This window comes from Astatotilapia calliptera, chromosome 2, assembly GCF_900246225.1.
Source record: "Astatotilapia calliptera chromosome 2, fAstCal1.2, whole genome shotgun sequence".
Lineage (NCBI taxonomy): Eukaryota > Metazoa > Chordata > Actinopteri > Cichliformes > Cichlidae > Astatotilapia > Astatotilapia calliptera.
The window spans coordinates 25,957,940-25,979,312 of NC_039303.1; the positions used below are offsets into that span (position 1 = coordinate 25,957,940).

The 21,373-nt window shown below is 42.2% G+C and overlaps 1 protein-coding gene across 5 annotated transcripts in view; it reads right to left on the reverse strand.

Annotated features, from left to right (window-relative positions):
• The window catches only part of LOC113035105 (glutamate receptor 3-like), a 96,899-nt gene extending 75,947 nt beyond the window's left edge, over nt 1–20,952 (reverse strand). For 2 of the 5 annotated variants that reach the window (XM_026190416.1, XM_026190409.1), the window contains exons 1-2: nt 20,647–20,944; nt 20,031–20,189 (exon numbers count right to left, since the gene is read on the reverse strand). In XM_026190416.1, the coding sequence (XP_026046201.1) occupies nt 20,031–20,189; nt 20,647–20,725 (238 nt within the window). In that variant the 5' untranslated portion in view covers nt 20,726–20,944. Of the gene's footprint in view, nt 1–20,030; nt 20,190–20,646 lie in introns of all 5 variants that reach the window. The other 3 variants (XM_026190432.1, XM_026190422.1, XM_026190440.1) reach the window with 2 other exon arrangements.
• Nucleotides 20,953–21,373: the final 421 nt, after the last annotated feature.

The following is a 21,373-nucleotide window of genomic DNA, read 5'->3' on the forward strand; positions in this document are numbered from 1 at the left end:
CTCACAAAAGGGATGAGTAAGTGTTTTTTTTTTCTTAAATCAAGGCACCGGCTTTTGTGCGATATTGTAACTTTCTTTTTGTTTTACATTTCGTTGTTGAAAGCGGAACCAATTTCCTACATCGCTACTTTGCCAATAACTTTAATTAATTTAATTTGAATGCATTTTTTAATAATACTAATATTTTAAGAGTGAATAACAAGACAGTGGAGCAGCAGAGCACATACAGCACATTGGGATTTTTGTTTGCAGCAGCCAGAGAGCAATCAGTAGAAACACCGATCAAGCTGGTTCTTTGCAGTGAAAGGGAAATTCATTTGGACAAACTTGTGGGAATCTCTTGCTGTCTCAACACAAAGAACTTGTTGCATCAGTATTTCTTAACCTTCTAGTATCAAGATGCCCCTCGTGTGTAATTCTGAAGAGACAAACTCAAATCCGAGTAGTGTCATACACCTCTCCATACGGCACTTCTCTCCACGTCCTTCACTGTCTAACTCCGCTCTCTTGTCCTCCGTCCTCGCCACCTTATTTGACCTCTTCTTTTGTTGCCTGTGTTTTTTCTTTCGCCCCAGCCATCTGGTCATCCCCCAAAGCACACATCTTCTTCAAGCATGGCAGGATCTCTTTCCACCTGAGCGCCTCCCTCTTTCCACACTCGAATTGTTCCCTCCCCATATTATTGCCCCCAGTCCATCAGTGGACCGAAGATTGGTGTTGGGGAAAGAAAAAAAAAAAAAACATGGTACAGTCAGGGGACAGGGCTACTGTGGAGAAATGTCCTGCCCTCAGCTTTATGTCTCTGTAATTAAATAAACGTGATAGAAATGTTTTGCTCCGCTTGGAAATAAGCGGCCTGTCTCCAACTCTGAAGAAATAACACATCAGATAATAAGATTCAGTGGTTCTGTGTCACCTTGAGTTTCAATAATACTAATTTACTCAAGAGTCCTCAGACAGCTGTGTGCATGTAGAGTCATTATAGGAGCTTGTATGAGGACTGTGTGGTAAACAAGACTACATAGATAACTCCCTCTCATCTGCTCCCTCTCTTTTCTTCATTCTCCAATCTCATTTGCCCCTCTTTTTTCATTTTTTTCTTCCTCTGCAGCTAACTGTGCCTCCACCCCCCACCCCGTCACCCACCCACTCCCCCTTCCTGCTGCAGGGAACCATGCATCCCATCTCCAGTTCACTGGTCAAACACACACAGTGTGCCGCCCTCATTCCCTTCCATAATCAGGACAGTCGCTAGTGCTACAGGGATGTTACATTTCTGATGCATCACTTGAGATGCCTGGCCTGGAATGCTCGTTCAGAGGGATATGTGGTGTCCTGTAGGCACGCACGGCTAATTCATAAAAAAGAAAAAAGGAAAAAAAACAACCTTTTTTCTCTTTTGTGGCCCACAAGCCAGGGTCTTGCACTGCCTTGGGACGGTGTGCGGTGCAGAGGGTTGCAGCAAAGGGTAAATGTCATTGCTGATTGTATCGTTTTAGCTGTTTTCCATTTTTCCACATTCTCACTTTCTCTCTTTGGCTTCGTTCTTTCTTCTCTCAGCCAGTTGTCCTCCATTTCCTGCCTGTGTCTGGATCTCCTTCTGCCTCTGGTCCCCCCACTCGCACCCCCCACTGTCGCCTGCCTACATCAGGACCAGTCAGTCCTGCTCTGAAAAAGGGATGCTGTCACAGGGAGATAGCTTGTAAGTGCCCTGGGGAATTGCATCGAGTCTTGTCATATAGAGATGTGAAGTGCCTCAAACCGTTAACACAAATGGTAGAGCCGGATTCAAGAACTACTCAACTGCAGTGGTGCTGCGAAACGTTAAAAGGAAGCTGTTACTAGTCCTGCTGAATCAACGTCTCCAATCTATTTAGACTTCACATGATCTGCTGGGCTAAATGACACCAGTGCACACACTGAAAAAAAGAAAGTATGCGGTATAAACACTCACACGCTTCAATACAGCTGTAGTGGGTATTCGAACAGGGCTATATTTTTTACATTACTGATATGTGACTCGTAATGATGTCAAACAATCATGCTGCTGTTTAACAAGGCTCTGTACTGTGTGGTCGAGAGCTGAGTCCTGTGAAAACACAAGCTAAAGAAAATGGCAATACGACTACAGGAAAACAGTAAAAAAACAACAACATGATAATAACACAGAAAACACCAGAGAATACAGAATCAATCAGTATACCTCAGTGATACCGTGCCTTTATAACTTCGGTAAAAGTACCGAAGGAGTTTCTGGCTGCTGAGAAGTGATTCTATGCATAAAGGTATGATCCTTTTGCACAAAACTGTGGTAGTAATTTGCATATTTTTTAAATGTATATGCAATTTGCAGGGGAGGGGGAAAAAAGGACTTCGAGGCGTTATAAAAGATAGCATGCTGACATTAAGTCAGCATGCTTGCTAATTCTCAAGGATACGCTGAATGTAAAGAGGAACGCTGGGAATCCCCTTTGCTAAATATACCTCCTCTGCCGTGTAGGAAGCAGCTATACATGTGTCCTGAAGCATGTATGTGAGTGTTAGTCTGGTGGAGTGCATGATGGATGATACAGGGATGAAGATCCCAGCCTACGGATACTTTTTCACCCTTACCCTTGAGCCCACCCACCTAGAGATCTGTCTTGAAGACAAGCAAACACACACACATATACATGAAAATCAGTATGGAAAGTATTTTCCTTCACCTTGGTAAAAGACATAATAAATAATGTAAATATACATATTTTTAGTATAATAAATATATATAACAAACTTGAACAAATAACTCCAAAACCACCAATGAACAGTTTCTCTCATGTGGTGCAACAGAGGGCTTTTGAAAAGCACACTAGCTGTTTCATATTGTAAGCATGTGTTACATCATGGTGCTCTTTATTATGTCTGAATAAATGAGTATAAGGTCCCAGTACTGGCCTCTCTGGGTGCAATTCTAGTTTTGTTTTGTTCTTTTTTCGTGACATTTGGTTTATTGCTAGTAATGATTTTTGGTGTCTACCACCTGTGAACATGCTAGTCGGTATAACTGGGAAAAATACCTTTCGCTAAAAGAACTTCAGAGATTGTCAATAGAAAATTGTAATTAGTAGTCAGTATAATCTTTTAATAATATAAGTTTGCATATGGTAGTGATAGGATGTGTGATCCTTAATAGTCTGCAAAGGCTTTGTGTGCATTCCAGAGTGCTCTGGCATTCACACCCACATCCTGGGAGCATGGGAGAGGTCGTACCTTGTCTTATTGTTTTATGGTAGGATAAACGTAGCTATGTCAAGTTTTAGTCTAAGTGCTTAGATGAACTGTTGGACTTCCAGACCAGCAGGTTTAGGGAAGTCGGTTATGGGGTCACACACTGACTCCATACCTACACCCACACACACACACACACACACATATACACATCCACATTCCAATGTAAGGAACAAACACCCACTGATGTATAAAATAAAGACCAGGGTAGTCTCAGAGCTGCGAGTCCCTGAGCCCTCACTCTTGTACGAGAGCTCTGGTGGCTGCCCTTGCTAGCAAGTGAACCTGTGTGTTTCTCCTCTCTGATTCTCAGCTGAAGAAGTGTTTTAGAATACATCTCTTGACAGAGATGTTTATCGTACAGCTCTCAGTTAACAAAATGGTCTCAACGTAACTGATCTCACAGTTTTCAGTTTCAGTTTTCAGTTTTATTTGTCATATGCAAGTTAGCACAGGGTCAACATTGCAATGAAATGTGTTTGACGAGCAGCAGTCACTCAGCAGCATGATACAGTAGAAGAAAATATAATAAAATATAATAAAATAATAAAAAAAATAGAAAAATAGTAAGGAGCAAACTATTAAAGAGACATGGTAAAAGAGAAAAGATGACTAAATATATATGTATCTATAAATATAAATATATGTACACTAGTGATTAAATAAGAAAATATGACGGGAGGGCAGATGGGATATTGCACAGGAATGAGCAGCAGAAAATTACAGTATTGCACTTTTAAATATAAATATCAATAACAATAAAGTGGAGTGACCAGTGCAGATTAAACAGAGTACTTGTGAAGCTGCAGGTAGCTTCTGAGTGCGTCCTGTGGACTGTGTTGTGTGTGTTTAAGTGTTGTGGTTGAGGTGTCGTATGGCTTGGTGGTAAAAACTGTTTTTAAGTCTTGTAGTCCGAGCAGACAGACTCCTATAACGTCTGCCAGAGTCACAGTGCCATTTATGCTACAGGCTGCCATTATTGTTTTGAAAACTGTTTTGAACACTGTCATCACCATATCCCACGGCTTCATCTGAACAAATATTGTTCGGCCAAAGATGCATTATGATAAATTAATTTGAGAGTGATAGGGAGTACTACTGACAATAACTTGTCTTCTGTCTCCCTGTGCTTTCTTTCTTCTTTTCTTGCCACACGACGGCAGACGGCAGCTCCTCTCTGAGCCTGGTTCCACTAGAGGTTCCTTCATGTTAAAAGTGGGTTTTTCCTTCCCACCATGACAAAGTGCTTGTGCTTTGTAAATTGAATTGAAATGAACTGAGATTGAGCTCACATTACAATAAAATGCTGTTCTCAAGCAATCATATTAAACTGTCCAACTGATGCTCCCTGTCGCATTCTTGTGTTGTGTCTCCTGTATAATTATACACAGTGTTTAAGCAACTGTCACAAACTGACTGTCAAACCTAATCGGAATCTGTGTGTTCATGCACTGTTCTGTAAACGGCATTTAAAGATTCATATATCACACTTTCGTCACGTTAAGCTGCACCGAAGTGCGTCGTAAGGCAAATTCCTGACAGAAAATGGCTGTGTGCGTTTTATTGTATCTATAAAGTGTACACCACTGCAAACTGTAAAAACCCTGTGGATTTCCTATTTGTATGACACCTTAATAACAGCCACACACAAAAAGGCAACTGTCCAGTAACCTTAATGTTCAAATAAGCATTTATATCTATCAAAGTGATGTCTGACTGGCTGCCTGCAATCTTGGTTGTGCAACTTCTTAGCAAAGAACGTTTGTATTGTATTACAGCGTTCTCACAGAAGGATGATATCTGACCTAAAAAACAGTAGGTCCGAACAAGACACAGCCAGCTGTTCGGTGTTGTTATCTCAGACACAGGATTAAAATATCAGGAAATGTATCTCAGTTCATTTACATGACTGTTTCAAATATTGGCTAATTTATCTAATTAAATAAAAGTAGTTAAATACGAAAGTGATGGCTTTGATTTCAAGCATTTTTAAATAGGAAAACTAATACTAAAAAATAATAATGTACTAGTACTAATATTAAAAAATAGGACTCTGTGACAACTATATGAAACAGATTATGTTAATATGGTGTTACTGCAACAACCATGCTAAAAAAAAAAAATCACTCATACATTTAAAATATGAATGATTAATTCTTATTTACTCAAAGTGGTGCTTATCATTTGGGCACAGATAAAGCAGGTATCGGGTTTTCTCCCTGTCAAATAATGTTTTAAAAAGAACTGAGCCAACGTCATTTCTAAGTCGAGCTCAGGTCCCGTTTATGGTCTGCATCCGAAGCCTTTGTGCCTTCGTTAATAACGCCTGACACATTAAAGCTTCAACTGCTGCGACTCAGAATGAAACAGTGAGCTGTGAAACTGACCAGGGGACCGGAGTCACTCAGGTTAAATCCGGAGTCCACGCACGTAGCATCACTAAGGTTCATTAACTATTGCTATATTTCCTCGTTTTTCTCTGCAGCCTTTCACCCATCAGCTCCCTCTCCTCTCCACCTGCCATCTTGGTGATATAGTCCTGTACTTGTGAGCATGGCCGGTGAACAAACCTCAAGGGACTCAATGACTCTCAACTCCATCTCCTTCTGACAGATATTTTCTGGTCCTACCATCATGCTTTTCTTTGAACACAGAACAACACACTGGGCTGAGAAGCACCGTGCGGGTCAAACAGACATACACTGCGTACACAGAGGACCTGGCCTGCGCATGCGGTGATGTCTTTATTATTGTGGCGATGCCATCTGCTCATTGTGATGCAGAGTATGGGAGCAGGAGGTTGCACGAGAGTGCTGTTCTTATGTTTAATGCGCTGGACATTTCTAAAGTTCAGATAACATTGTAGTGGCGGAGCTGGACGATTGGACAAGTTGCCGAGCATCTCTGGGAAAATCAGTTTGATAGCGCTCAAGCGATACATGCAGAAATCTCACTTTGCCTGGCCCTGTCCACTGCATGTCATTTCCTTGACACATGCAATTAAGGACTATCTGTGGAAGCAGATAACAGAACTAAACCCTTGGCCCTCGCTTCACCTTGACAGCCATGCTCTGAGATACTGGCCCATTACATTGAACAAATAACAATCCCCTCTCTCTCAGGCTTGTGTAGTCTACCATTTGCTGCAATGCAGAGGCAAGAGGAGTGCTACAGGACTTGTCTTATCCTTTCAAAGATGATCGTTCCTTTCACCTTCAGAAGGATATCACCGCTGTACAGAGCGAGGACAGCTGCTAAACGCTGACCCTTTTGAGGCTGCCGGTGTGCATTTTTAAGGAGGATTCAGCCAAGTGTGAAACATGTAAGGCTTATGATATTCTGTAATTGGATTTCCCAGAAAGCTGGTGACAAAGTCCCTCACATACCACTAATCCTCCCAATCAGCACTGCGGGACTAAAGCATGCCCTTCCTCGCAAATGAATATGGAGGAAGAGAATGGTGGATGATCGTAGAAGAAGACTGGTGTGGACTGCACTACAGGGATGGAGAGCCGCCAAAGGTGTGCCAGCACTTGACTTTCAACAAGAACGCTGGGGTTTGATTTACATGTGGGACCCTTTTAGAAACTTAAGTAGCTACACGGTGAAATAAACCCGTCCACAACAGTAAACATGCTGGAAAATGTATATCTCCAGACTAGCGGCTGCTAGAATTTGCTTAATTTTGACACTACTGGTTGTAATAAGCTTCTCACACAATCGACCTATAGGGTCATTCTTTGTGGGAGAGCAGTCTCTGATAAAATGGGCAGATTGGCTCTGCTGAATTGCAGGAAACAGCTCACCTAAGGACTGCCTTTAAGAAAAGAAGACATAAGAAAAAACCTCTTAGCTCCATCAAAGAGATTAAAGGAATGGGATAAGAAGATGCCTCTAAATTATTCGACTTGACTACAGGAGAGCTGGGCTTGCCTGAGTAAAGATTTGTGGTGATATTTCAGGTATAGAGTGCTGCACCCAACTGACTTGTTTTGAATTCTATTCACCACAGCGGGAAAAATACCTGGCAGCCGCAAACCTCTCCTGTTCCTGCTATCATTTGGATGGATTGTTAAAAAAACAAAAGAAAAATAAGAGTAAACTTCGTGGATATCTGGCAGGCACACATAGTTTTCCATCAGTGTCAAAATGCTCCCTTTCCCCCCTCTGACCTCACGTATACCCCAGTTCCGTCTGTGCCTCACAAACCAGTGTGTGTTTGTCATTTTCTCTTTTCCTCATCTGCAAGACTGAACAGCAAGAAGTCTTGAAAGTCTCATGCTGCTGTTAGAGTGAACACCGTCTGATTTTAATGTTTCTGACTGGTTGTTTCCATCCTTTAGGGGGATTTCGGATGCCTGTTTTTCGTGTACAGTCAGAGTTATATGCACCTGCAAAGCCAAGAGTGTGCTGCCTAGGGAAACTGAGACGGGATGACTATCTGCCAATCTCACGAGGTCTGCTTACCGTGCATGTAAACTAAGCCTTTGCCCCTGGTGACACTAATCAAATTTCATATTGCAATCCATATCCTATGACGGCGGAACAATCCAAGTCGAGCCATGAAGGATTTCCATTGTGAAGCTTGATTACAGAGTACAGAGAATTTTAAAACAGCACCTCTCTGAGCCCATTCTCCCCGAGCCTTTTGTCTTTCAGTGAAGAATAATAGAATAAGTCAATGAGGACAGGAGATGGGACCAGTTGTTTAACCTTGAAGGCATCACTTAAAGACTTCCCTCTCCTTTTCAGCCTTGGTGCCGGCATAGTTAAGTATGTAGAGTCCAACACCACTTTTCATCTTATTAGTGCCCTTCCTGAGATGGTGCTCCGTCCCTGAATGATAAAGCTAGGGGGAAGTAGGGGAGAGGCTGAAATGGAAAACGGAGAGCTATGTAAGGGAATAAGTTGTAATCCCCTTATATTCTGGGGCCTCGGCATGCACACTTTTCTAAAAACCAATTTCCCCACAAATACAAATAAAGATTTTTGGTAAGTGGCTTCACTTGAGATCCACTTCGTATAGCGGGCAAGAAGGTTCTCTTTTCTCATTTGATGAAAAGACCTCCTATTTTTTATTCTCAGTGGACTCGTCATTGTCTGGATGTGCTGGGCACACATACCAATTAAAAGACTTAATAGCAGTCTGATATATTGCCTGATATAGTCGCCATGCTACAATGTAATCAAGTCATAATAAGCCACAGGTATTAAAATATCTCTTTTTATCCCGACAAAGACACTCTGTAATAGATTCATTTTATGAGACTAAGAGACTGGAGAAAGCAAAATACTATCCGCTATATTTTTTGAGACATAGATAAATGGATAAGGCTTATATAGGGCTGTGTACAAACCCCGCAAACAGGCCAACTTCCAGAAAATAAATAAACACTCAATGGTTTGCTAATCTCTTAAATCTTATATTTAACTGAAAATACCACAAATTAGTTATTTTGAGTTCTTCTCAAATTGGATGACAACAGGTGTCCATGCCTGTCACCCAGTGAAAACATCTGGGACATCATTAAAACAAATATTACAACAAACGCAGCCTCGAGCAGCCGAGCATTTGAAATCGTATATCAAGCAAGAATGTAAAAAGACTGTTGTTATTACTGTTACTATTAGCTTATTTTGTCCCTTCTTTTATTTGATCACTGGCTGAATATAGTTATACAGCAGTTCTTTCCACATTATACACACTACACGTCTTCTTATATCTCTACTATCCCCTTATTCCAATGATTGTTGGAACATGGTGGATAGTAGATTGTTTTCCAGTTTGTGTTGTTCTTATATGTATCTTGTCCATGTCCTGGATATGTCAATATCAATAGCTTATTTGTTAATAAAATTATAATAATTATTATAATAATAGAGGGATGTTGCAGAAATGGTAAATATAAAAACATCCAGTGGTTTGCTAATCACCTAAACCCTGTATTTAATTGAAAATACCACAAAGTGAGAATTTCTTCTTTCTAGCTGTCCAGACATGTCACCCAATGACAAGATCTGAGGCTTCATGAAACAAATAGCATAACAAATCAGATCTTGTGCAGTTAAGTGGTTGAAATCATATATCAAGCAAGATAAAACTACAGCAGTCGATCGATGGTGTTGTGATGCAACGCAATTATAAACACGTGCCTGCATAAAGGTTTTATTGTTTCGGTGCTCAAACCGGTGGACCAATAAACCATCTGCTGTGAGAGCGCTCAGGATGCCACGAGCCACAGCTTGTGCTGGCTTTTACTCACACGGAGATCTTAGGATGGTTCAGTAATACTCCGAATGAACAGTCTGAAGCTGGTGAATGAACTCCCTGCATAGATTTTAAAAAAAGGAAAAACCTGCAGTGCCAAACAACACTGTGCGTCAGACCTAAAGCTCTAACTCGGCCTAACAGTGATGTTCCTCAGCATTAAGTTTGGGTCAGTTTGAAGCAGAAATGACGCTTGCTCTCAATGCATGTTTGGATTCCATCATGAAATCAAATGGAAGCAGTTCAAGAAAGATAATCAGAGGACAGTGTGAAACTAGCAGGAATGCTGAAAGCGCTGCAGTGCTGCCTGAGGAGATTACCTTGAAGGGATACAAGTCAAATTCAAGTCAGGCTTTTTTCTCAGATCACTTTTCGGTCATACCTCCAAAAAGCTGGTTGCACCTTTTTACTGAGATGCTGAGAACCCATTTACTTTTTTGCAATAGCAGCTTTGCAAACAAAGGACAGCCTTGATAGCTGTTTTTGCATGTTTCTCATTTCTGCTTTCTCTCGGTTTTGTTGGCACTTGACTGACTGGCCCAGTGGACCAACTTTTAGCAATGCGGCTGAGCTCCAAGATATCAGCATTCACAAAATTATTCTAGGTATAGCTAATGTCACAGGTGGCTTGAAACTACAACTAAAAACTCTTTATCATTCTTTTAAATACACAATGATTGATACCACAATTTTCTGACCTAAATTTCATAATAACATTTTATTAAATTCAGAATTTGAGTCCCCATTGCAGGATTTGGTTAACCCCTCGTGCAACAAGAGGCTTCATTAATCCTAAATATTTCATTCACTTACATGGTGTCCTAGGGCTAAAAAGCTTTACTCAGAGACAAACCGCAGAAATTGGGAGTGAAATGTTCACTGACTTTTCACAAACTTTGGCCACATGAGAGCAATTTCCAAACTTAAGCTTCTTTACGCATAAAAGACCCAAAGTCTATCCCCTTACAGCTTAGTGATGGTGCATGTACAGTAGCAGCACTAGCAGCACTACAATGGGCAGAAGGAAAATAGAATGAACAAAGTCCTGAGAAGAAAGCAAAGGCACATAAAGCGAGCCTGATGAGAAATGCGCGCCCTTGACACACTGGAGAAATACATGTTATTCAGTCTTACTCTCCATTTCCAGCAGAAATAGAAAGGTGCTATTCGGCATCCACCCTTTAAACATATTGTACATTCCTTTACACAAAGTTAATTTCAAAAGTCCTACTTTTGGCTCCTCCTCAAATCGCCGCCATCGCAGTTCTGCTAGAAAGCGGGTGCGGCTCATCCGCAGAGATGTATAAAATCTCACATATCAGCTGACAGCATATTCCAAACACTCAACTTCAGCGTACAAGTGGGAGCTTCTGTGTCAGCGATTGAGAATCCAGTTCACACCACTTGCATGTGCACAACCCAGCGTGCGCTAACACCGTTGCTGGTCACTTCATCTTTCCATCTACTGTGCCTCTCTCGTCCACTGTTCCCTTCTTTCACAAACATGGCTAATCCACTGAACTCGTTCATGTCCTTTTTCCATCACATTCTAACACTGTCAGGGCTGCAAAGGGCACCGGCTTCTGTGAGAAGCTTTCCATTCAGGCCTCTGGAATAGATTCACTCCAAACGGCCTTTTCATTCTGCAGCTGCGATGGATTAGCTCTGTCATGGGTCCAGATGAAGTTTGCTTCCCTGATCTGCAGGCCACACTGCGCCACATAAAGCCACACAACCAGGATTTTTTTTTTATGGAGGGAGGGGGTGGGGTTGAAAAATAACAATTAAGGAATGGCACTGACGGCTACCGAATAGTTGATGGTAGAATGATAGAACACTTCAATATTTCACAGCACAGTTATGCATGGACACACTAACATGGACAGCGGCCTGGGAGCTACCGCCCACAGGTTTTACGTATCCATGTGTGAAATGGCAAGAGCCACACAACAGCACTCTCCGAATTAACTGTTGGAGAGAGAAAGAGAGGAGGGTCATGGTTGAAAGAGCACATCATGTTCACTTAATTCTCACTCATGGGTATAGTGAGCTCTAAGGATGGGAGAATACCAGTAGGAAATATGTAAAGCACAACCACACCGCCGTGCTGCTTTTAAACATTTTTGCCTGATGCGCGTTTTCCCAACACAAGATGGAGAAAATGATGGACAGCCACCTTCATCAGCACCAATCTCTGCTTTATAGTTACCCAGGACAGATTCAAAGAATCGTACCCACGCTTGTTTTGTTATTCATTCTTCTCCTCACAGCGCTTGTGTAGATTTAAACACTCTGAAATAAATCGGTGCTTTTTTTGTAATGGTGGCAGCATTCGATCCAACTAAAGCGATCACAGCCATGCAGATTTTGCTCCTCATCTCCTGCCAGAAGATCTTCTTGTTTGATTGTCATTAGCACTTCCATCACACCAGCTGACCCCCCCCCACTCTCTCTCTGACACTGCTAGGGGTTTTGTTCTGCAACTGTTGCCGTAATTGGCTGTAAATCTGCAAAGGTGTTGGTCTGCATTATGTCGTTGACTGTGTAAGATGTGTTTAATATTAACCACATTCACGGCACAGTGAGTGTTACTCGCATTTTTTTCTCTTTTTTCTACCACTGCAAGGAATATGCTAATAATTTTATTTCCTTCTCCTCCTCCTCTCCTTCAGCATGTATGAGTGCTCATCCACTAGTTTCACAAGGTTATGATGCTTCAGTGGCCCAGCGACTGTGAACTGTCACAAGCAATCAGTTATGATGGAGCCCTTGTTTCTGCACAGACATGCCGCTTTGGCAGGGCTCTGCTAGCGACTGCCTCTTTTGAAACAGGCCAGAAACGTGCGGATCAATCTGCTCAGTCGGCAGACGGAGAGCTGGAAGCCCCATCGCACTGTGATCCAATATTTACTCATTGGGAGAGTACATCGTGACCCTCCCTGTTGGTGTTTTGAATTCAACACAACAGTGACGTCCTCCTCATTTTAGATTGTCTTTAGCACACACATACACAAATAAAACTGAGTGCAACACACATGCAGAGGAACGTCAAAACAAGCTGATGGTTTAAACCAAGTGTTTTGGTATGTTTAGACAGCACCAACGGTGTCAATGAACGAGGTTCTTGAGGTTCTTGAAAGATCATAAAAGCATTTTAGTCAAACGCTGTCTGACCTTGGTTAGGACAATGCAGTCCGCAGCTCCTTCTGAAGAAGACCAGAGAGTTCTCTTTCTTTCCCTTAAGACTCGGTGAAGCCAAACCAATGCAGAAACTTCCAATGAAGCACGATGCGGATGTGCTATTCCAGCTCAAGCAGGGGGATTACTGATCAAGTGATTACGGGTATTGTCAGGGAGTCTAGTGAATAGCCAATAGCTAGCTGAGTGTGACTGCAATAGCTGCAAGAACATAACTGTAATGGGCTTTGTGGAAGAGATTAAATATATATTAAGACATGGAGATAGAAATGAGAAAGACAGAGAGGGAGAATAAAAGTTTCAAAAAAAAGAAAAATGCTGACTACAGTGTTACAGATCTTTACAAGTGACAAGGTTTGAAAATGCGCCTCCTTTTCTTTTCTTTAATCTACTCCTCCCTTGGCTTTTCACATCTGCTCCATGCAGGTAAATGACATTTTGAAATGAAATATAATCTCTGCCACAAACAACATTGCCCACTCTCCTCGAGAAGTTTTGCTCACTGAGCTAACAAAATGGAAAACAGCCGTCACACGGAGCTAGACTGCTGGCACACACATCCCCGATGCACCTGATATAAGCCGTTTGTAAAAAAAAAAAAAAGAAAAAAAAAAGAAAAGAAAGAGAAAAAACAACAGCAACAACAAAAAAACTGTAGCTTTCTCCCTGTTGGTTTTGACTTAAAATGCACAGCATTTAGACGCCATTCCTCGTCGGGAACAGTGTTTCCTTCACAGCAGCGAATTTGTTTAATGGACCACTAAGATTTTGCGTGTCTCCTCCTGTGTGGTTCCTGCAGTGTTTATTGCCGTCTTTTATGTGGTCAGCCAGCTCCTCTTGTTCATCAGAGGGCAGCGTTGATATCATCTTCAATAAAGGAACGCAGACTTGGCCTGTCGTTGTCGACTTATAGTTCAGAAACTACACCATTATTTGAGTTGTGGTGAACTGATGTGTGAAGCAGAGATGGGCCTGTCTTGCTGGTTTTTTCAAAGCCCACAATCACTGACTCACTCACAATATAAAAGCATCAGTTATCACATTAAAACAATGGAAATTCTAATCATTCTGTTTGGCTATCTTAGCAAATGCCATCTGCTGACAATGATATCTTCAGTGTGCCATGACATTTCATCTATAACCATTTCCCCCTTATCACTTACAATTTATGATATTTGCCCAAGAAAACTGAGCAGATACATAAAGGAAATCAATAGACAATTCAAAGACACCAACACTCGCCAGATGGTCTGAGTACTTTGGAAAAAAAAAAACCCATAAAGACTGATGACTGTCAGAAGCTGGAGAAATCTTTAAAAGCAGCAACACAAATGTTTGATGCAATCATAGGATATGCTGATTTCAAAAATCAAAAAACTCTTTCCTTACACTGACTTATAGTTTTCGTACTTCACAGCTGCTGAAAGTGGCCAAATGCCCGGCGTTTGTGAAAGATAAATGGAGATTTGAAGCCACCGCGGTGGCAAGGGAGGAAATCTGTTGTTTTAACAAACAACATCTGCCAGCTACATTGATTCCAAGACAAATAACACCCCGACAGCAGCACTTCTCCTCAGGTTGGGTTTAAGAAGATCTTTTGAAATTCTGATTAAAAATTCATTGTGTTGAAACTGCCTTGGAGTGTGTTCTGTGTTTTTGTATTTTGAATCTCATTACTGTTTCAGCTATGCGCCCGACTTAATAAAATACAGCGAAGGGCATCTAATGACCAGCAAATTAGGTCAAAATAATGTTCCCTTCGGAGATTTGGCCTTTGGAATTTTTCCAGCTCTTTTTTTTGTGTTGGCTTTACCAGGAAGCCTCATATGACTGTGGCAAACAGTAGCAGTGGCTGAAATCATGCCAGGAGTATTTCAAGAAAACGGCAAGAAATTCAGGATAACTCATTAGAATTGTATCAGCAGTAACATTAAGCATGAGATGCAGTGTGCTGCTAAACTAGCAGTTATTTCTGTAGCACTTGTGTTAACAATTACTTATGATTCCAAAGTAGCTCTTAAAAGACAATAATGATAATAACACATTAAAAAATGTTACAAATTGTGACCTAATTGGACACAGTCGCCATCAACAAGGATTGGTCAGCCAGCTCCTCTTGTTCATCAGAGGGCAGTGTTGATATCATCTTCAATAAAGCAGCGCAGGATTGGTAAATAATTTAAGCCCCATATGGGATTCAAAGTGGCATCAAGACAACAAATTTCAGGTTTCTCTATCACTTCATCTTAGTTACCGAATGTATTTTGCTAATCGAGTTGACGAGAGCTTGTTATGTTAATGGCGATATGAGTGGTGTTTTTCTGTTTTCATCCACTCACTTGACCCCTGTTCACAATCGAAACGAGATCACGAGCTCGTAGCTAAATTATGCGAGTGCCCCAGTGCACTGCTGACTCAAGATGCAGCACAGAACTGAACTGAACACTGCAGCCATCAATGTTCCAGTTGTCCAGTTGTTTGAGTCAGTCTCACACAAATAGCTGACATAACTATCGGATCAGAGCATCCCTAACTCGATAACTTGTCATCTATCTTTAAACTCAGGTTTTTTTTTTTTTGTTTAAATTTACATTTTAAGTGTGTTATTTGAAAACAGGGCTGTCAGTCACCCTCTTCTGCTGACATCCTGCTCCCCTCCCAGAGGCTTTGCAGCTCTCCAAGCATGTAACCTCATCCGTGGCCATTTCTGTAGCACTCATTTGACTTAGGCCCATATCAAGCCATCCAAACAGGCCTCTGAGACAGCCCCGGCCTGCTGGCCTCAAATTCACATCACTGTAGCGTGGCTTATGTTAGCCTCAGAGGATTTTGCACAGTCACTGTGCTTATGAAATACATGTTTTAGCTAAATTTGGGGGATTATTATTATTTTTGCAAAACGTCGTAGTCTGCATATATAATAAAACTATGTCTTTTCTCAAATTCTCTTCTTTTGCACCAAAATCATGGAGCAAGCCCACCATATTTTGACCCTGACCTTTATTTTTGATGAATGATGAAGTGTGTCAAGAGGCATTCGGCACAAAACACTAAAATTTACCCAGAAACAAATATTAAGGTCCAGACCAGACTTGTAGTGTTTAAGGGTGTTTGCACGTCTCTACATACATGCATACACAAACGTGTATAAGCACATGGCTCGTACATCCACAAACAAACCCCCATCTGTGCTTTCAACACAGCTGGACTATGATGGCATGTCCTGGTACAACCTCCCCCCTCCATAGCCTAAAGAGCTCTCCCTCTCTCTGCCTTGGTTATACACTCACACACACACAAACACACTTAGCAACCTTAAAAAACATCCTTACTTATATTCTTTTTTCCTCTTGCTTTTTCTCACTGCAGTCTTTTGTCTCTATCCCTCCTCCCCCCCTCAGCTTCCCTCTCCCTCTTTCAGCTGCCATGTTTCCCTCGTCACACCTTTCAAACTGAGTTACAGCCTGCGAGAACAAGAACCGTGGCACCTCTACAATCACCTGAGGAGCTTCTCTCGGCCATACCCTGTCTCTCTCAGACCAAGCACTGCAAAAAAACATGTCTCCCTGTCGCTTTGTTTACCGTCCATTCACACCACCAACACCACCTCCACAACAAACCCCCAAAAGCTAAAGTATATGAAAAGATTTAGTAAGGGCTCTTTCAGTGTGTGCTCCGCAACATATGTCATTTGTCACATGTGCTCGGTCACAGAGCAGGCCGCTGGTGTAAAGAGACCGTTGGTGTTTCTCAGCAACATGTGCAGATGTAAAGGTTAAAGGTAAAGGTTAGTAAAGATGATTTTTCGAATGAAGTGTCTAGACAAATATTAGGCATTGCTTTCTGGAGTACTCATGATGGTGCTCATCAGTGATGGTGATATTCCCACCTCGGTGTAAATACAAGCATCTGCTGGAGTTTTTCCTCGCGGCCATTAAATTAAATGTGCCTTAATAGGCTTCTCGCACGTTCCGATGCTTACAGTATTCCCACGTACGATCGCCAGAGATCGTCTTGCATTACATCCAATCTAACACCAAGTCAGAGTGCAACACATACACAATGTGCAACATGCAGAGCTGTGTTGAAGATATTTGTTAGATATTTATAGCAAACGTGCTTTTCCTGAAATCTCAAACTATCCCTTTCCTCTCGCCTTCTTTCTCTTTACAGTGACACTGTGCACCTTGCAGGTACTCTCTTGTCCTTCTTCCTATTCTTGTAACTAGAAAAAAAGACAAATGCAGTCAAAATGTCCAGTTTTACCAGTGTTCTTTTCCACACTCTCGGAGTGAAACGGTTTTATCTGTGGCTGACAATGGCGGGAGAAGGTGGGTGAACGGTGGCGTCAGAAAAGCATCTGCTACAAGGTTTAAGGAGCTGCAGGATTCAATAAAAGAAGGGTAGGACCATGTAAAAAAAGGCTGGCAGAGGGGACACACACCATTAGCTTAATGACAGAATGAGGAATGAGGAATAGCGAGATGAGATTCAAAAGCCAACCAGTGCAAAATTTGCCTTTAACAGGAATCAAGGCGAGTAATCTAATAAGTAGCGTGGCAAGGAGAGGCAGAGAGGGCTTGATGTTTTTCCCCCCTCTGCCTCAGGTAAAGGAAGAAGAAGAAGGGTAAACAGCAGAGAAAAGGATAGTGGTGCCATTAAGTTGGCTAGCCGTGACCATCAGGAGCATTAATGCTGTCTGCTGTGCTTTCTTCAAACTGGTACCCTTTGCTTTGAACTACTCCTGCCTTCTTTGTGGGTATTCCTGACTCCTAGCTTCCATGGCTATTATGGATCCCTCCACTGGTAATTACACATTTCGCAATTTCTGATGTCACTTCAAAGCAACAACAGTCTTGCCACGAAAGCACACACCGAGTCGCTGAAGTACAAAGCAAAGCCTCGAGGATTATTGAAGCCACGCATTGTTTTTTTCTTTTCTTTTCTGATGGCCACTAATTCAATTAACAGCACATGCTAACAGCTTCAAACCAGCTTGAAAGAAATGGTTCCGAAACAAGAGCAGGCTTTCTTGGATTTCTGTGCTTGGTTTCTGAAAGGCTCAGCAGCTAAACTGAAGTTTAATTTGAATTTGTGCACGCCTTCTAGTTGCTCTCCCAGTATTGCATTATGTGTTAAAGGATGCGCAGCAAATGAGGGGGCGTGATCTTTATGATGAGTCAGAGTGGAGAGCTTTGGCACTGGCTGTCCCAGACCAAAGAGGGAACGCTCACTAAAGCAATATCAAATGTGAAACTGCAGAGAAAAACAAAAAGAAGCCAGATCTCATCTTAATCAAAGCACTGGAGCTTGTTTCAAAACACTCCCTGAACCCTACTTTTGTAAAACCGCGTCTGTTCATAGAGTAGATGTGTGCTGCTGCTGACAAAGGTCTGAGTCATTCACATGGGGCTATTGATGACAAAGGAGAATCTGAATGTCCACTAAATAATTGTGACAGCTTGCAGAACAAACAGCAGTGCTGACAAAAGTAAAACCCAGAGCACAAGAGCTCCACAATCACTAGAGGCAAAATCTCTTAGGCCTAGAAGTCAGCAGATAAGTGATATTTAATAACCGTCATCTCTACTTTGTTCAGTACATCGGTAGAGACAATCGGAGGTGCTTGTGGACTGTTGTGAGCTCAGCATGAGCTGTCTGCGGTTTGCGAGCTCAGCTTGACAAGAGACTCAGGGCACTCGCTCGACAAAGGCATCAGATCGTGCATTGATTTTGCAATTAAGAAGACTTTTTGTGTGTTAAGCACGCAACTTTTTTTTTTTAATATGATGTAGCAGGTAAGCACTCTGCCAGAGAACGAGTGATCAAACATGCATTTTAAAGCACCACACTGTGACATTGATGATTGCCCATCTTTTTGTTTGCATCATGAAAGGTTTAGAGTTTTCTCATCTGAAGTTTAAGGCAGGGTTGAGACAGTGCTCTTGATGGAGACGCAGAGACACGGCAGCAGGAAATGGGGTCACGTCTCCCACAGGATCCCCTTCCTTTTGCTAAAACTCTGTCTGCCCCCAAATTTAATTAGATTCTGATATCAAGCCTTCCTCTCCTATGCTTCCCTTCCTCTTCAACACGCGTGAAATTGCATGGCACTATCTATTATTTATTCACTCTCATTTGCTTATTGTTTCTTATGGATGCCTTTGTTAAGGCACTTGCAGCTCTGCTGCCTGTGATAGGATGCTCTGCTTCTTCTCCCTCACTGCTCAGACCCACCTCCTCTGCAGGTCTGAGCCCAACTCATTTGCTGGCGTTGGTTGGGGAGCTATGGATTTTTTTCCCCTTTCACCCAATGACAGCACGGTGAGGTGCTATGAGGGCTGAGTGCTAATGAGCTGACTCTGCAATGCTGGGGGAGATGCACTGTAACACAGGGGGGAGTCAGAGGACGGAGCAGGCGGAGGCGCTCTGGCACAGGGAGAGTCAGAGGGGCCGTTATGAGCGTGCCACAGAGGGGTTACAGGGACACAACCTCACCATCCAGACAGAGCTGCGTGCCCACAAAGTCAGCCATTCAGCCTAAACTGAACTCCTCCTCTGAAATGACATAACAAAATGGCTCTCCGGAGCCTGTTTCTTCCAGTTTTGTTCGTGTTGAATCTGTGTTTCTGCTTATTTCAAGAAACTGCAGCTAAAAGGATTACAAAAACAGGTTATTTACTACATCAGCAACTAAGCAAAGTTACACCAGTTGCACAAGAGAAGTCTGATAACCAAATAATAAGACAAAACATCATTTGTGTGATGAAATTAAAGGCATTCACACTACTTGCTATAACAAAGACGCTGAAAATCTGTAAACTCCATGAAATTGGACTACAGATGTGAACTCCTCCAGGGCTGAGCCCCTGGTTTGTGCAACTGGCAGCATGTTTACTGCATGTTGCCAAGGGAACTTCTTTTACAATGTGGGATTCATACCAGCTCACGTAAAACTCATGCAGGAGTGCCATAAATGTACTAACACTGCGTGCTCCCTAACTGTAGCCGATGTCGTTAAAAATGTGAAAGACACATTTAAATGTTGGAGAAATTTCTGGGAAAATTCAGGATATATTGAAAGAAAAAAACATGATTTTATTAGAACAAAGATTTGTGCGAGAAAACGTCCTAATTTTATTCCCCGCTGTGACTTTAAGAATCACAGTGAAGTGAGAAGAACTTGTCTTGTTTCCTCCTGCAGATGCTGTAACATCTATAAGCTCGTGAATAATCGCGGTCACTTTTCGAGCACAGAAACACATTAAAAAAAGAAAAAGAAAAAAAGCAGACTTACAGGCATGGGTGACCGAGAAGCTGTTGGACGACTCGAGGTTGTCGACATTGTAGTTGAGGTGGAAAGGCTTTTCCGTGGTGTTCTGGTTGGTGTTGTAGAGTTGGACAGCGAACCTGAACGCGCTGTGCTCCTGCACCGTGGAACGCATGAACAGTCCCCCTGGAAGAGATGAAAACCCGAGATCAGACAAAGCGCTCACACACGACCGCCAGCTCTGACCGGCATTTTAAGGAGTGAGGGAGAACTCCGTGTAGTGATTTAAAACACGCAGCTGTTATTTAAAAGAATACGAATTTTTATGTTTATTTTTTTTTAACCCGCGCGCTTCTCTGTAACTCTTCGGACAACGCAGATGAACCGCCAGTGTCACGTATATCTTATGTTTAATAAAAACCCTAAAGATGACAGTGACACAGTCAGTGGTGGCTTTAATGTATTTTTTTTTTTTTTAAATTCAGTGGATTTCAGCCTGCAACATATGAGAAATCAAGTTGGTCTCTTATCATTGCGCAGAGCTCCGCGCGCCGTATCCTCTTTAAAACGCAATCTTGCAGTTCAAATGTCCGTTAAAAACAAAAATCACAAATCTGCAGCCGTGTAACAACAAAACACTTACCGATATTTATCTGATTGGGAAATCCAGCGAATGAGCGGTCAAAGAGCCACAGTAGAAAGAAAACCACGCGCTGTGCCATTTTCTCCGACCTGTCTGTTCAACTCCTTAAAAGGCTCTGCCTAAGAAAATTCATATGTTCTGGATTGAAAGCCGGGCGCAAAAGAAAATCCAGCGGATAGATGATGGTCGCTCACAGTGCACCAATTCATTCATTGAGGTGCTGCCCAGCTGCAGAGCATTTTTTTTGCAACTAAAGAAAGAGAGGGGGAACCGAGTGAGCAAGAAGGATAGAGAGGGAGAGAGGGAGGAGGGGTGGGGGTGGTGGGGGAAAGAAGGAGCTGATCTGGACTCCGATTGGATCCGCCAATGTTGGTCAAACTTGATCTGATGTTAAATTTAAAAAAAAAAAAAAAAACCTCAGCCCGCAAGCGACGACAAGTTATAAGAGCAGCACTTGCGATATTAGCCTGCTGTGGGATGAATCAATTAAAGGAGAAAAAATAAAATAATAATAAAAAGAAAAACACTGCAATCTCAGGTGGCCGATGATTCCGTACAGCCCGGCCGCTTCCAGCTGTGGTAGTTGCTGCATTTCAAGGCTCGATGAAGACGCTGGATTTGCACCATATGATTCAACCGGCGGGTTTTTTCTGTTTCCACGTTTGTGGCATATCTAAAAAGTTTGTGTGCAAGAAATTCCGCTATCACTGTATCGATCCACTGTCGA